The sequence below is a fragment of the Chiloscyllium punctatum genome, chromosome 1, assembly GCF_047496795.1.
Source record: "Chiloscyllium punctatum isolate Juve2018m chromosome 1, sChiPun1.3, whole genome shotgun sequence".
NCBI classification, from domain to species: Eukaryota; Metazoa; Chordata; class Chondrichthyes; order Orectolobiformes; family Hemiscylliidae; genus Chiloscyllium; species Chiloscyllium punctatum.
The window spans coordinates 56,601,916-56,619,504 of NC_092739.1; the positions used below are offsets into that span (position 1 = coordinate 56,601,916).

Here is a 17,589-nt window from a genome sequence, read left to right on the forward strand (position 1 = left end):
CCTGAAATCACTTTTTATGTCTTCAATCCTTTTCCTGGCTATATCATTAGTGCCAATATTTAACAAGATTTATGGCTGTTCGCTGTCCCCTTTTAGAACCTTATACACCCGATCGGAGAAGTCCCGGACCCTGGCACCAGGGAGGCAACATACCTTCTGGGAATCCCAATCCTGACCACAAAATCTCCTGTTGATTCCCCTAACTATCGAGTTCCCTATCACGAGTACTTTTCTATTCTGCCCCCTTCCCTTCTTTGCCACAGTGTCAGGCTCAGTGCCAGGGAACTGACTGCTATGGCTTTCCTCTGGTAGGTCTTCTTCCCCCTGCCCCCCCCCCCCCACCCCACCCCACCCCACCCCAGCAGTATCCAAAACGGTATACTTATTGCTGAGGGGAATGTCCACAGGGGATCTCCGTCCCCTTTCCTCCCCCTAACTGTAATCCATTTATCCTTGTCCTGAGCCTTAGGAGTGACCAATTCCCAGTAACTCCTCTCAATTACGCCCTCAGCCTCCCGAATGATCCATAGTTCATCCAGCTCCAGCTCCAATTCCCTAACACGGTTTTCAAGGAGCTGGAGTTGGGTGCACTTCCCACATGTCTTCCACCTGCCACATTCTGCAGGAGGAGCAAGCAACTGCCCTAGCATCCATACCTGACTTACCTGAACACGCACTCAGTACTAAAGTACAAAGCTTAGTTCAAGTTGCTATAAAATCAATAACAAGCTTATATTCAATAGAGGAAATTTAGAATGAACCTTACCTTATTAACTAGGTTAGAGGAGGAGGGCGGGTGGGAGACTCTACAGCTGTAGAGCCTCTGGTTTTGCCACCTTGCTGATATATATGGTCACTGCTTTCTTTCCCGGCTGCCCCTCTGGTCCTCGCACTTCCCCCGCTGCTCCTGCTCCTTCTGTGAAAGGGAAAACACCGCTATCCGCTACTGGTAAGTAATTTTTTTAAAAACTGCCTTACCTTAGCTGCAGTCTTCCGGGTTCGTCTTACTTCCGCCGCTGCTCGCACTCAAAAAAAAACCATTACCCTTGCCTCTGGCACCCCATTGTTGATTGTAAGTTCTTATCAGATATGAGTCATGCTCAGCTGAGCCACTTGTTTCACAAAATTCAGAACTTAACTCTCTCCCTGCCTGCTTATACACTTTACACATTCTCAAGTCCACCTTTCTAAGTATTGTTAGAAAATTGACACACGAGTGAGGAATTTGATCAAATTCCCAAAGTTTAACTTGTCTACGTATGATTGTACATTAATTATTTTTACGTCAATTTAAAAATATCATTGCCAGGCTTATTGAACTTTAAACTGTTTTGAACCAAACTTAAACATGTAGTGTTCCGATGTCTTGTGGTATACTGTAGAATAGTACGTAGTACAAGTTTAATTGGGCACTGTGGATCTCATGATTCGTTTTTGATCAGATTTGGTGACGAGTTGATAAATGGCTCATGTTTAAAAATAGATTTGAGAGCCTGGAGTATTCATAATATATAATGGCTTTAGTTTTCTATGTAGTGTGTTACTCGTGATGTACATGTTTGAAAAATGCTATCATGTTCTTGATCTACTTCTGGTTCTCAGATTTATAGCAGATTTCAGTACAAGGTGGTGCACTCTTGGGGATTTATAATTGGGAATTCTGAAAAGATGCACTTATCAAGAATGTTTTCTGACCACGTAACACTGGAAGCAGTTTAAACCATTACTGTGTAACTTAAGAGGGGAAACATACTATCACGCTTCGCTTTCCTGCCTCTCCCACACTTTCCAGTGTGTGTATATTTTGCTTACTTAATGTAAAGTTCTTCAACCCAAATGGTGAGAAATGGGAGGGTTTTTTTTTTGATTTTTTTTTTGCAAATAATTCATTTAGTCTTGGGTATACAATAGTTCTAGTTCTGGTTCTGTCATCAAGCTACGAGTACAAAGGTTGCTTTGGATGATAATGATGTAATTAGTATTCCATCATATTATTGTACAAACTCAGTTATGAATGCCAAATTGCTGACCCTTTTGTAAATAGTTGCCACTAAAGTTTTCTATATTACCACTAAATTTTTTTATATTACCTCTTGCATTTAAGAAAACAATGAATAAATATTGATGAATTTTGAGCTGCGCTGCCACATTCTCAAAATTTTTTCCATGTTGATCATCATTCTAAGATTTCACATATGGATTCAAATATGGTTGTCTGTCTTTGCACTGCTTCTTTCTATAGTTTTCTTTGTGGTTGACTTTTTCTAGACACTTCAAAATTTTGTAGAAAATGTAGGAACTGACATTTTAGCTAACTGCAAGTCAATTCTGAATTATTGGTTATGGTTATCTGAAAATGGATTGATATGAATTATGTTCAACTTATGCTGTCCTTTGCTTAAAAATGTGTTGCTGGGAAAGTGCAGCAGGTCAGGCAGCATCAAAGGAGAAGGAGAATCAACGTTTTGGACATAAGCCCTTCAGGAAATGTCTGATCCCCAGCATCTGCAGTCCTCACTTTCTCCTAGTTGATTTTATCCTGTCCTTTCACTGACATTGCATAGTTTGAGCAGTAGGAAATCAAATATCTTTGATTAGTTATTCTTTTGGGGATGGAATTAATTATGACTAAACCTTTAAGTTCAATTACTAAATGAGCATTTGGAGATCCAGAAAAGGTTCTGACACATTTCAGTTGGAATTACTGAACTCTGTTACCTAACATGTAGTATTCCTTTCATGGCATGACTAATTGGGCTGGTAACTGACACTTGCATCTTTTAAAAATGTTTATGGGATATGTTTGCTTTATGTGGGCAAGAAATACCTATACAGTTTTCTACCTAACTAAAAGGTATTTCAAGTAAATTCAATACGGCATATTAGAACATGGTTTGCGCCCTCCAAGTATGTGTTTTTCTTTAAAAATCAAACATTACACAACTCTTTTACTCTAATAGAAAGGGATTACTTTGAAAAATTATACACATTCTAATTTGAAAAGATTTCTTAAGCCCATTTTTTGCATCCACAAATTACAGATTTTTTTTTAATTGAACTTTGTATAACTGAAAGAAGATGCACACATGAAACCAAGGGAACATGGGATTTCAGTCAAGGATGAAATTGAAAGGTATTCTATTTTTAATCTACCAAATCATCTACCAGTTTGAGTTTTCCCCTTACAACATAGAAATTGTCAAATATCTTTCACATTTTTATGAAGTGCATATTAATATAGCAAGACCTCACTTAATGTTGTGACGGTTTCTGAAAATCACAACCTCAAGGTTCCCATAAAAATCAATATTAAAGCCAGAGCTAGGTTCTTTCCAACATCTTTCACTGCAGAGGAACAAATATACAAGCTGAAATATTGTCTTTTAATGTGCAAATACAGTTCTGTACTCTCAGCCAAATTAACTTGCAAAATAAAATATCACTAAATATAAAAAAAGTGCAGTGCAGTACACTAAAAATGCTTAATTGCTTACCTTACAATATGTTTTTAGATTGATCAATCTCCATATGCAATTGACACTGTGTTAGGTAGTATCAAGTCCCAGGGCTACCAGCAGCAACCGATGTCTGCCACTAGATGGGGCTCAACTGCGGTTTGAGTTCAGAACAGCCAGGAGCAAAGTAGCTGAAGGGCAAATCGGACTAAGTACAGTGAATGAGTGGAAATGGGAGCCAGGTGGTCGGGGATGGGGCTGAATGGGGTCTTTTTAAGTCTGAGGAGTGGAAGGTCTGGAGAGAATGTCATGTGCAGATTGTACACCACCGCTAAATAGGAAGTTTGTGAAAAGTCGCATGATAGCTAATGTTAAATGGATGTAGTTGCACTACCTTTCCATAGAGTCATAGAGATGTACAGCATGGAAACAGACCCTTCGGTCCAACCCGTCCATGCCGACCAGATATCCCAACCCAATATAGTCCCACCTGCCATCACCCGGCCCATATCCCTCCAAACCTTTCCTATTCATATACCCTTCCAAATACCTCTTAAATATTGCAATTGTACCAGTCTCCACCACATCCTCTGGCAACTCATTCCATACACGTACCACCCTCTGTGTGAAAACGTTGCCCCTTAGGTCTCTTTTATATCTTTTCCCTTTCACTCTAAACCTATGCCCTCTATTTCCAGACTCCCCGACCCCAGGGAAAAGACTTTGTCTATTTATCCTATCCATACCCCTCAAAATTTTGTAAACCCCTATAAGGTCACCCCTCAGCCTCTGATGCTCCAGGGAAAACAGCCCCAGCCTGTTCAGCCTCTCCCTGTAGCTCAGATCCTCCAACCCTGGCAACATCCTTGTAAATCTTCTCTGAACTCTTTCAAGTTTCACAACATCTTTACAATAGGAAGGAGACCAGAATTGCATGCAATATTCCAACAGTGGCCTAACCAATGTCCTGTACAGCTGCAACATGACCTCCCAACTCCAGTAATCGATGCTCTGACCAATAAAGGAAAGCATACCAAACGCCGCCTTCACTATCCTATCTACCTACGACTCCACTTTCAAGGAGCTATGAACGTGCACTCCAAGATCTTTGTTCAGCAACACTCCCTAGGACCTTCCCATTAAGTGTATAAGTCCTGCTAAGATTTGCTTTCCCAAAATGCAGCACCTTGCATTTATCTGAATTAAACTCCATCTGCCACTTCTCAGCCCATTGGCCCATCTGGTCCAGATCCTGTTGTAATCTGAGGTAACCCTCTTTGCTGTCCACTACACCTCCAATTTTAGTGTCATCTGCAAACTTACTAACTGTACCTCTTATGCTCGCATCCAAATCATTTATGTAAGTGACAAAAAATAGAGGGCCCAGCACCGATCCTTGTGGCACTCCATTGGTCACAGGCGTCCAGTCTGAAAAACAACCCTCCACCACCACTTTCTATCTTCTACCTTTGAGCCAGTCCTGTATCCAAGTGGCTAGTTCTCCCTGCATTCCATGAGATCTAACCTTGCTAATCAGTCTCCCATGGGGAACCTTGTCGAACGCCTTACTGAAGTCCATATAGATCACATCTACTGCTCTGCCCTCATCAATCTTCTTTGTTAATACTTCAAAAAAACTCAATCAAGTTTGTGAGACGCAATTTCCCATGCACAAAGCCATGTTGACTATCCCTAATCAGTCCTTGCCTTTCCAAATACATGTACATCCTGTCCTTCAGGATTCCCTCCAACAACTTGCCCACTACCGAGGTCAGGCTCACTCTGGCTTGGCTTTACCGCCCTTCTTAAACAGTGGCACCACGTTTGCCAACCTCCAGTCTTTCGGCACTTCACCTGTGACTATCGATGATACAAATAGCTCAGCAAGTGGCCCAGTAGTCACTTCTCTAGCTTCCCACAGAGTTCTCGGGTACACCTGATCAGGTCCTGGGGATTTATCCACTTTTAAACATTTCAAGACATCCAGCACTTCCTCCTCTTTCGTATGGACATTTTGCAAGATGTCTATAGCTAAGTGAGTCAATATAATACTGTACAACTGAGTTTTAAAACTCATGTTTTGGGACAGTGTCTTTAAGATAATACAAGGGGATATGTAACTTGTTCTGAAGTTGCTTGACAGCAAGGTTGTTTTGATGGGAAGAATGTGAGTTGTCAAAGTGGAAGACAATAGCAACAGCTAGTATGCAGACAGGCAGGTGAGAATCTGGTTGTAAACAGTTGTTTTAGATTAATCTTTAGTTTAGAGGAATGATAAATTTAAGATAGCATTTCCACCTGGATGCCAGCCCCATGTGATTCATATTGCCATGGAGATGGGTTTTGACAGAAGAGCTTACGATATCCTGTAAACTTGCAATTATGGTTAGTCTACTAGGATGTGAGGATGAGAACAGTTATAAGCAGCAAGATGCTGTGGTTGGCCAAGTGGGATGTAAGGTTGGACTCTGATTGAAAGAATTAGAAGACATAAAATAAGATTGAATGATTCATCTAAATTGGCTATAGAGAAAGTATCTCTTAGTAAAAACAGTACTGAGATTGAAAGTTTCCAAACAAAGAAAGAAAGAGCAGAAGCAAACTTTTGCAAATGTTTACACTTAATGGTAAGACCCTGGGGGATATTGCTAAACAAAGAGATCTTGGAGTGCAGGTTCATAGTTCTTTGAAAGTGGAGTCACAGGTTAGTAGGATAGTGAAGAAAATGTTGGAATACTTGGTTTTATTGGTCAGTGCATTGAGTATAGGAGTTGGGAGTTCATGTGGCTGTACAGGACAATGATTAGGCCACTTTTCGAATACTGCATTTAGTTCTGTTCTCCCTGTTATAGGAAGGATGTTGTGAAACTTCAAAGGATTCAGAAAAGATTTACAAGGATAGTGCAAGGGCTGGAGACTTTGAGCTATAGCGAAAGGCTGAATACGCTGTCGCTATTTTCCCTGGAGTGTCAGACATGGAGGGCTTACCTTAGGCTTATAAAATCATGAAGGGCATGGATAGGGTGAATAGCCAAGGCCTTGCCCCAAAGGTAGGGGAGTCCAAAAGTAGAGGGCATAGATTTAAGGAGAGAGGGAAAAGATTTAAAAGGGATCTAAAGGGCAACTTTTTCATGCAGAGGGTCATGCGTGTTTGGAATGAGCTGCCAGAGTAAGTGGTGGAAGTTGGTATAATTAAACGTTTAAAAGGCATCATGTAGGTATGTGAATAGGAAGGGTTTAGAAGACTATGGGCCAAATGCTGGCAAATGGGACTGGATTAATTTAGGAAATCTGGTCGGCATGGATGAGTTGGACCGAAGGGTCTGTTTCTGTGTTATATATCTCTATAACTCTGTCTTGCTAGAAATGGCGAAAATGTGGATGGTGGTGGGATGGTAGGTGAGGATGAAAGGGTCCCTATCACAATTGTGCGAGGGAAGGGAAGGATGAGGGTCAAAGTGCGAGAGATGGATTAGACATGGCTGGGGGCCCAGTCAACCATTCCTTGGTTGAGGAAGAAGGTAGATGTTTCAGAGGTCCCCTTATTGAAGTTGACATCAGTGGAACAGATACGATGGAGACAGAGGAACTGAGAGAATGGAGTAGAGTCCATATGTTTTTCCCTCTTGGTTTACTTACCACTTTCTTTTAGGACTTCACCAGCTCCTTGGGCATTGGTGCTGCAGAGCCACTCCTGATAGACATTAAAGTCTCTCACCCAGACTAAATTCTGCACTCTTACCACCCTCTGTACTTCCTCCAAGTGGTATCCAACATGGAGAAAATGCTAATTCATCAATCAAGGAGAGCTGGCATGTCTTAATCAGGACAAGATTTCCTTGCCCATGTTTGCTTTTGTCATGAGACTTCATCGTGTCAGGAATCAACATTGAGGATTTACAAAGCAAGATTCTCTTGACTGTATATCACTGTACTGTTTGCCTTGCCAGTAGGATAGGAACATGACCAGGAGAATGATAGGAATGCTGATATCTGAGAGGTGTTTAAGATAAGATTCAATGAGTAATACTATGTCAAGGTGTTGCCTGACAGCTCTCCTCATTTTGGTACTAATCCCCAAATGTTATTAAGGAGTACTTTGCAGTCTCAACAGAGCTTCAATTGGGTGTTTGTTACTTCACTGCCTTAGTTGATGCCAGGTGTCCATCTGATTTCATTTGAGACCATAAGACATATCTGACACATCAGAAGATGGTCATGATTGTTGGCAGTCAGTCACTTCAGCTCCAGGACCCCTCTGCAGGAATTTTTCAAATTATCTTTAGCTGCTTCATCTGTGACCTTCACTCCATTGTAAGGTCAGAAGTGGAGATATTCCCTGAAAATTGCATAATATTCAGCACTGTTAACGATTCCTCAGATACTGAAGTAGTCCATGTTCAAATGCAACAAGATATGGATCATATCCAGGCTTTGGCTCATGTGGCAAGTGACATTCATGCCACACAAATGCCAGGCTAGGACAGTCTAATCACTGTCCCTTGACATGGAATGGTGTTAACATCACTGAAGTCCCCACACTCAACATCCTTGGGGTTATCGTTGATGAGAAACTCAACTGGATTCACCACATAAACACAGTGGCTACAAGAGCAGGTCAGAGGCTAGGAATACTGCAGCAAGTAACTTGCCTCCTGACTCTTCAAAGCCTGTCCACGATCACAAGGCATAAGTGTGATGGCACTTGTCTGCCCCAACAACACTCAAGCTTGACACCATCCAGGACAAAGCAGCCAGCTTGATTGGCACTACATCCACTCAGTAGCAGTAGTGTGTACTAGATACAGGATGCACTGCAGAAATTCACCGAAGATCCACAGACAGCACATTCCAAACCCACGATCACTTCCATCTAGAAGGATAAGGGCACCAGATATATGGGAATACTACCTTCGGGTTCCCCTCTAAGCAACTCGCCATCCTGAGTTGGAAATATATTGCTGTTCCTTCATTGTCACTGGGTCAAAATTGTGGAATTCCCTCACTAATAGTATTGTGGATTAACCCACAGCAGGTGGACTGCTGCAGTCCAAGAAGGCAGCTCATCACCTTCACCTCAAGGACAACTAGGGATGGGCAATAAATGTGGGCCATCCAGCGACTCCCACATCTTACAAAAATGAATAAATTTTAAAAAGCAGAATTAAGCCCGTCATTGCTCATGTCTCTAAATCCCATTCTCTATGTAAACCTTGATCCCCTTTGCATCATTGAGTTCCACATATTGACCACCCTGTGGCTGAAGAAATTCCTCCTCCTCTCAGTTCTGAAGGGTTGTCCCTTCGTCCTGAGGCTGTGCCCTCTGGTCTTTAGTCTTTCAGACTTGTGGAAAAATCTTCTCTATGTTCACTCTATCCAGGCCTGTCAGTTTTCTGGAAGTTGCAACTGGATACCAGCTCATCCATTTAAACTCCAAGCATAGACCCAGAGTCCCAATTGCTCCACATATGACGAGCCCTTCATCCCTGGGATCATTCTTGTAACGTTTCTTGGCCTTCCCCAATGCTAACATCCCTTTCCTTAGGTGCAGGGCCTAAATCTCCTCACAATATTCTAATTACAGTCTGACCAGAGCCTTAAACAGCTTCACCAGTTCATCTGTTCTTGTATTCTAGCCCTCTTGCAATGAATGCTAACACTGCATTTGCCTTCCTAACTACCAACTGAACCTGCATGTTAACTTTAAGGGAATCCTGAAGGAGTTGTCCCAGGTCCCTTTGAGCTATAGTTCTCTGAAGCCTTTCCCCATTCAGAAAATAGTCTACATGTCTTCCTACCAAAATGGATTACCTCAAAAGTTCCTTTCATCGCATTCGATCTGCCCACTCACCTGGCATGTCCAAATCTTCTGCATTTCCTCCACAGCACCTACCCTCCAACTGTCATCTGCAAACGTAGCAACAATGCCCCAGATCATTAATGTATAATGAGAATAGTGGTCCCCTGCAAGCTTCGCTAGCCACCGGCTGCCATCGTGAAAAAGGCCCTATCGTCCCAACTCTGTCTTCTACCAGTCAATCGAACCCCTGTCCATGCTAGTATCTTGTCAGTAACCCCATGGGCTGTTATCCTATTTAGCTGCCACCACATCGAAGGCTTTCTGGAAATCCAAATAGATCACGGTCATTGGCTTTCCTTTGTCTAATTTGCTCATTGCCCCTCCAAGTAATTCTAACAGATTTTGTCAGGCCTGACCTCCCCTTGATGAAGCTGTGCTGACTCTGCCTTATTTTACTATGCAGTTCCAAGTACTCCATAATCTCATTGTTAATACTGGACACTAAAATTGTACCAGAAACCGAACAATCTAACCAGCTTCAAGTTTCCTGTCTTCTGCTTTCCTCTTAAACAGAGGTATTACATTAATTACCTTCCAATCACTTGGAACCCTCCCTGACTCCAGTGATTCCTGTAAGATTGCCACCAATGCTTTTACAATCTCTTCACCTATTTCCTTCATGACACTCTCTGGTGTAATCCAGCTGGTGCAGGTGATTTATCCAACTTCAAACTTTTCAGTTTCCCCTGTATCTTCTCCTTCATGATGGCCACTATACTCTGCCCTTGACTCTTTTTAAGTTCTGCGATGCTACTAGTGTCTTCCACGGTGAAAACTAATTCAGTTCCTCTGCTATTACTTCTCCAGCCTTATTTCTGGCAGATCCAGTGTCTGCTCTTGCTTTTCTCTTACCTTTTAAATATCTGAAAGGTCTCTTGCAATCTTCTTTACTAGCTAGATTACTCTCACATTTCATTTTCTACCCCCCCCCCCAATTGCTTTTTTAATTATCTACTGCTGGCTTTTCGAGGTTTTTCAATCATCTGGCTCACTCCTAATCTTTACTACATTGTATGCATATTTCCTTTGCTCTTATGCTGTCCCCTGACTTCTCTGTTGGTTGTGGTCTCCCCAGCCATATTTGTATGTTTCTTCCTTGGGGTAAATTTCTGCTGTTACCCCAGAAACATTTGCTATTACTGCTCTAGCATCTTCCCTGTTAGGCTCCCCTTCCAATCAACTCTGGCCAGCTCCTCCCTCATGTCTACGTAGTTATCTTTTACTCAGTTGTAATACGGTGACATCTAATTCCAGTTTCTTCCCCCTCAAACTGCAGGGTGAATTCTATAATATGGTCACTGCCCCTGGGGCCTCCTTCGCCTTAAACTCACTAATAAAGCCTGCTTCTTTATATACCACTGAATCCAGAATTGCTTGTTCCCAGAAGGGCTATACTGCAAACTGCTCCAAAAGAAATCTCTTAGGCTTTCCACAAACTTCTTTTCTTGAGATCTGCCAATCTGATTTTTCCCAGTCTACCTGCATATTGAAGTTCCCCATAAATATTCTCACAATGCCTTTCTTACTTGCCTTTTCAATTTCCTGATTTATTTTCTTCCTCATATCCTGACTATTGCAGGGAGGCCTGAACACAACTTCCATCAAAATCTCTTTTCCTTAGTGGTTCCTCAACTCTACCATGCTGATTCTATGTCTTCTGATTGAATATCACTTCTTGCTATCAATTTAGTTTTTTTTCTTACTAGGAAGGTAACCCTACCCCCTTTGCCTGTCTGCTTGTATTTTTGATAGGATGTATATCCTTAGATATTTTTGTTCCTAACCCTGATCCTCTTGCAGCGATGATCCCCACACCATTCTACCTGACAATTTTAGTCCAAGTTACAAGCTCATTAACTTTGTTTTGCATGCATTTATGTATATTGTGCGCATTTAAGTATAACACCCTCAGTCCTGCGTTGACTGACCCCCACTCTTAGTTCCATTATGTGCTGTGCCTGAAGCTATATTCCTGAACCTTTTCTATCCTATTACTACTTCTGGAAACTTTTTAATTACTTCTACTGAGGACCCCAGCCATACCTCCAAAGTTTTTCATAATTTCCATGCAACTAAACACCCAACCCACCCACCCACCCACAAACACACAGACGTAAAATCACCTTATCCACTATTTACTTTAAACCTTGTCCACAGCCCTAGTTATGCAGGGCTTTGGACCCATGACTCTGGTCCAATGATTCATGTGGAACTCATCCCCCATTACAGTAGCAATTTTCCATGAATTCAAACTCATTTCTCCCACACCAATTTTTGAGTCACATGTTTATCTCTTTAGTCTTGTTGACTCTGTGCCAACTACTACTTATCGGTGAAGTAGTAATTCAGAGATTATTGCCCTTCTGGTTCTGCCTTTTAATTTAGCCCTCGCTGCTCATGTTCCCTCAGCAGAACATCTTTCCACTTTCTACCTATACTTATGGTATGTATGTGGGCCATGACAACTGGATCTTCCCATCCCACTCCAAGTTCCTCTGCAGTCCAGATACGATATTCTGAATCTGGGCACTGTGTAGGCAATGCTGCCTTTGGGATTTTTCATTCTGCCCACAGACAACAGTTTATATCCCCCTGAGTATACTATCCCCAATTACAAGAAACCCCCCCCCCCCCCCACCCCAGAACCGCTCCCCAGTGCTAAGATTAATTTTCTCATCCTCCCTAAATCCTCAACTCCAATCAACACACAGTGCAAGAATTTCACCTTTTAGCCAAACTAAAGGACTGAGGCTCTTTCAGCACTACCTCCTGGATCTTTCTATGTTTCTCGCTTGTAGTTGCATCTTCCTGTGCCTGACCACTGACCAAATTGGAGGTTTTAGATTAGATTAGATTCCCTATAGTATGGAAACAGGCCCTTCAGCCCAACAAGTCCACATGGACCCTCCAAAGAGTAACCCACCCAGACCCATTCCCCATATTCACTCCTGACTAAGGGCAGTTTAGCATGATCAATTCACCTAACCTGCACATCTTTTGGACTGTGGGAGGAAACCGGAGTACCCGGAGGAAACCCACGCAGACCCGGGGAGAATGTGCAAACTCCACACAGACCGTCACCCGAGGCTGGAATCGAACCTGGGATCCTGGTGCTGTGAAACAGCAGTGCTAACCGCTGTACCACTGTGCTGCCCTAAGGTAGTTAATCTAAGTGGTGTGACTGCCTTCTGCAACAATGTTGAGATATCGCCCCCTCACCCTGATGTGATGCTGGTTTGAAGTTCAGATTCCAACTCTTCAAAACTGAGCCAGAGTTCCCCCAAAAAACCCCAACACTTTTATAGATATGGTCACTTTGATTAATGATAAGATCAAAAAGCTCCCACACTATGCAGTTCTATCACATTGCCTGGCCCAGCATTGCTATTTTAATTAATTGTTAATTTGATTTGATTTGTACTGGTCATTTAGTTTATAACTGTAACTATTTACCCTATTTATCTTCAACCTGAAAATAACCTATAGTACAGTAGTCAAATTAGTATCTAACACCAACTATGAACTTATCTATCACTCTTTTATGCTGGGCCCCAGTACTTGGCTTTAATTTATCCATTAAATGAAATCATGCAAACTGAGCCAAAAAATACAAATAAAACGCACCTCTTCCCCCTGTGCTGAATTACCATGCTGTCTCCAATTTCTTGAAATATATGCAGTACTCACTCCAGCAGTCTTTCAATGTATGTGATCTCTCCTTCCTGACGATGTGAAGCTTGCTTTGCAGTGGTTTTTGTGCTGCCTTGCTAGGCCATTTTGGTAGGCAGTTAAAAGCTAGCCACGTTGCTGAGAGTCTGATGTAGGTTAGACCACGTTAAACACAGCACTTGGCTTTCCTGAATCTGATCGGTTTTTACAGCACTCAACAATGGTTGTTTCATGGCAGTCATTAGATTATTTCTTAAAGATTTGTATTAAATTTAAATTCTGCCATTTAGAACCATCTTCCCAGAAAGTCAGATGTACAGGGGAACCTCTATTATCTGAATGAGATGGACAGGCATTATTTTGTTCAGATAATCAATTATTCGGTTAATCGATTAAATGCCTTTCCTCTGGGGCTCTGAGTTTTAAAAATCTGCTCCCCGTTCAGGAGAATGCAGCAGCACACTGCGCGTGAGCCTCCTCTCTTCTCTTTCACCCCCCCCCGCCCCAGTCCAACACCTGCCCCTGCCCCCTCCCCCCTGCAGACCCCATCCACTCCCTGCCTCCTCTCCAGGGCAGCCGGACTGTACACCAACAAGACTGCTGGTGCTACTGCAGCAGCTGCCTTTGTAGGGTAAGTCTCCAAAAAGCACGCGTGAGCAAACAGCCACACACAACTTTTTGCTGCAACATTTTGACAGGCTTCTCCTCTGCCCTGTATTTGGCAATGTTAGAGAGATTATCTGGAGAAGGGGGGTTTAGTGTACACCCCTCTGTAAAACTCCAGGGAAAGTGTGGGGCGAGAGAGAGGGCAGGAAGTTAGTCAGTTGGAGACAGTGCCTGTTTAATCACTGTAAACAAAAGACTCGATGACTGTTAGGAACACGTCTTTGATGAAATGTTTCTATGGGGACCTCGAGATCTCCTTCGGATAATCCGATTTTCAGATAATCGAGGTTCCTCTAACTGGTTTTCAGAAATTCAGGGTAGAAAATGGGGCTCAGGAGAGACAACACAAAGGAGAAGCCTGAGATTGGATGGATGGCAGTTAAAATGGTAAAAAGGGGATGATGGTGCAAGTCAGAAGGTGGTGGCAATAAAAGTGTTTCTAGAAGTAACAGTTACCTTCGTAAAGCAAAATCAGGAGGAGATGTGATTTGCAGCTGTTGAACTGAACTTGTTCTAAAGGTTTGCGGGCGGACATTTTCTTGGTTTGGGAGTCGAGAAGCCAGGGTCACACCATGACATGAGGGATATCATTTCAGATTGAGAGGAAACTCTTCACCCAGTGGGTAGTGATTGTGTGGAATTCTGTACCACAGAAGCTTATGAAAGCTGTGAGACATTGTTTATTGAATATATTCAATGATAATGTTTTAAGATATTAAAGGCATTAAGAGCCATGTAGTAAAACTTGGCAGACGTTGATAGAGGATCAGCCATGATTACATTAAATGGTGGTCCTTAAGATACAGCAGTAGAAATTAGGTCATTCGATCCATCTAGTCTGCTCGGCCATTCAACTATGGCTGACCAGTTTCTCAACCCCATTCTCCTGCTTTCTCCCCATAACCTTTGATCTCTCTGATACTCCTGCACCTGCCTATCTCAGTCTTAAATATGCTCAATGACCTGGCCTCCACAGCCTTCTGTGGTAATGATTTAGGAGAAATTGAGGACTGCAGATGCTGGAGATCAGAGTCGAGAGTATAGTGCTGAAAAAGCACAGCAGGTCAGGCAGCATCCAAGGAGCAAGAGAGTTGACGTTTCTGGTATAAGCCCTTTCCTGATGAAGGGCTTGTGCCCGAAACGTTGATTCGTTTGCTCCTCGGGTGCTGCCTGTGTGCTTTTCCAGCACTACACTCTTGACTCTGGTAATGAATTCCATAGATTGACCACTCTGTTCTAAAGAATCTTCTCTTTACTCTAAGGCTGTGCCCTCTGGTTCTAGACTCTCCTAAAGGAAACACCTTTCCAATGTCCAGGCTGTTTGGTATTCTATGAGTTTCAATTAGATACCCCTTCATCTTTCTAAACTCCATCGATTATAGACCCAGAGTCCTCAAATGTTCCTTTTATGTCCAGCCTTTCATTCATGGGATCCATGGGATCATGGGATCAGTTTGTCACTGATGTGCGACGTAATGACAGAGGCCATGTTGAACAACAGGCCAGAACCATCATCTCTACCACTCCAGTGACATCATATGAGACTGGCTTCCTGGCATAGGAGCAACCACAGTGTAATCTTAATAAACAAGATTTATGTTACTGTTAGCTTTGTTTCCTAAAATTACAATAATCTAAGAAACTATTTAATGCTAGTGCTTGAAATGTGTGGTATTAATATTAGATGAAAATATCTACTTTTTTGACATTAATTATTACAAGCAAATTAATAAAATACATTTTATATTTAATACCAAACTAGTGGTGATATATTTATTTTTCTATAAGTTCCTATTAATTCTGAAATTGATTTTGCAAAGCTGAGTGAACATGTGTAGAATGGATTTAGTAGCTAGTCTCTAGGGACTTTGGCTTCATCTAGGTTATCCATATGCAAAACTTTGAGAGCTGTGGTTTAGAGCATCAGGATATTATGATGCGCCAATGGAATAGATGGGGGTTGAGCTCAGGTCCTCTGGCACAGAGGTAGGGTCAGTACCATAATGCCATAAAAACCCTTGGCATTGGTTGCCAGATTTCTTTCTAAACTGACCTATTCAGAAACATTCTTCCCGACTTTACTCAGGTCTTCCCTGCCGCTGACCGCTACTCTGAGCGCCACAAGAGCTCTCAGTAGCAGCTGCCGTGGAGCTTCGAACGTGTCCTTTAAATCATTACATTGCAAGGCTTAACTGGCTGATTTTTGAATCCTGATTGCTGTCTTGCAATATCCTGCAGAAACTTTGTCTATGGACTAATCACTGCACCCTCCCATACCTTCATACCTTCCTTCCAAGTCACAGATCTCTTTCCCTTGCTAGCAGATGTATCCAACCCTCTCCTTTCTGTCAGAGGTGTCTCAGCCCCTCCCTTACTTTTCAATGCACTCTCGGTCTCTCTATCTCTAATGCCAAACAATAGAAAACCATAGATGTAGTGCAGTTTTGTGCAAGAACATGGCAGCTTGGACAGCAAGATAATTATATCATCATTTAATGCTTGTACAGGCAGCAAATAATCTGGTATCTAATTAATTACATAATCACTAATGTTTGATATATTTGACCATAATTTCCTAGATATTGAAGTATACAGCAAAATTGTCCGTTTGGCAGCAGATGAATATTCTATTTCATAGCAAGTGATCTCTTGCATCATAGTGGATATCTTTAGTCAAATCTTTAAAGAAAATTGAGATAGATAGAATTTTATCATGGGAAAAATGCTGTAATTTATCTGTCTCTAGTTTCAGGTTGTCTGTTTGTGGGATGAAGAGTCTGTGATTTTTTTTTTTTTGTTGATATTTAGGTGTTTATAACCAAGTTTTCAGGATAGACAGGCTCTCCCATTTATCACCTGCTTTGCAGTATGATTTCAGTTTTATTTCAATTTGTTGGCTGCCAAGCTTGTTTCTTTGCGAGTCTGGGAGTGGTTTCATTGAGAGCCGAACACTGATCTAGTCACTACAATTCTACAATTAGTGCAAACTGCATTGTGTCAGTACATTAAGAACATAATTTACACTATATTTGTAGTATGCTGGAGATCCAAAAGTTAGTGCTTCCAAATAAACCTGTTGGAATATAACCTGGTGTTGTGATTTTTAATGTTATAATATGCTGCTTCACGTAGCCTTTCTAGGAAATGAGATTTAAAAAGCTGCACTGTCAATTTATAGAACCCATGCTGTCTTTATTCTTTTGTTCTATTTTTTATGCAATTTGTAATTAACCCTGCATTTGATTTATACGTTGGAAGCAAAATTTCAGTTTTTTATCATATCTTTTGAAATGACAATATTTTCATTTTTTTTCCAGAAAATAATTGGAGTCTTCAAACCAAAAACAGAAGAACCCTATGGGCAGCTAAATCCAAAATGGACCAAATTTTTCCACAAGATCTGCTGTCCTTGCTGTTTTGGTCGTGGATGTCTCATACCTAATCAAGGTTACTTGTCAGAAGCTGGCGCTTACCTTGTAGATGAAAAACTAGGTCTGGGAGTTGTACCAAAAACAAAGGCATGTTACTGTATGTTTTATTGATATTGCTGAAATGAGGAACTTATTACATCTTCTAGAAGCTAGGCATTCTTTAGAAATTTTCCTGATAATCAATGCTAGAGATCAGACCATATTGCATGCTTTTGAGTGTCCTCTTTCTGTTGCCTTTCATGTTACACTGCTAAAGAAAAATAACAGTAAATGTTGGTAAAGTGATTTCTATAGCTGCATGAAATTGGCATTGGTGATGTGATCTTTTAATTATTTCACTCCTATAATTCTTAAATATACTGGCTTTCCAGGATTTTGCAAAGGTTGTTTCCATTTAGAGTTCTTGTTCTAAGGAACGTTTTTTGCATTTGCATATAAAAGGTTTGTTTTGGAAACATCAAAGTTGACTGCATACCTCTATCTATACCACAGAGTATTAGAAATTCAT

At 41.6% G+C, this 17,589-nt stretch overlaps 1 protein-coding gene across 1 annotated transcript in view; it reads left to right on the forward strand.

Moving 5' to 3' along the window:
* LOC140468319 (phosphatidylinositol 4-kinase type 2-beta-like) overlaps positions 1 to 17,589 on the forward strand; it is a 42,137-nt gene that overhangs the window by 9,516 nt on the left and 15,032 nt on the right. Inside the window, exon 2 of the mRNA XM_072564532.1 lies at positions 16,968 to 17,172. Coding sequence (XP_072420633.1) covers positions 16,968 to 17,172 — 205 coding nt within the window. The remainder of the gene's footprint in view (positions 1 to 16,967; positions 17,173 to 17,589) is intronic.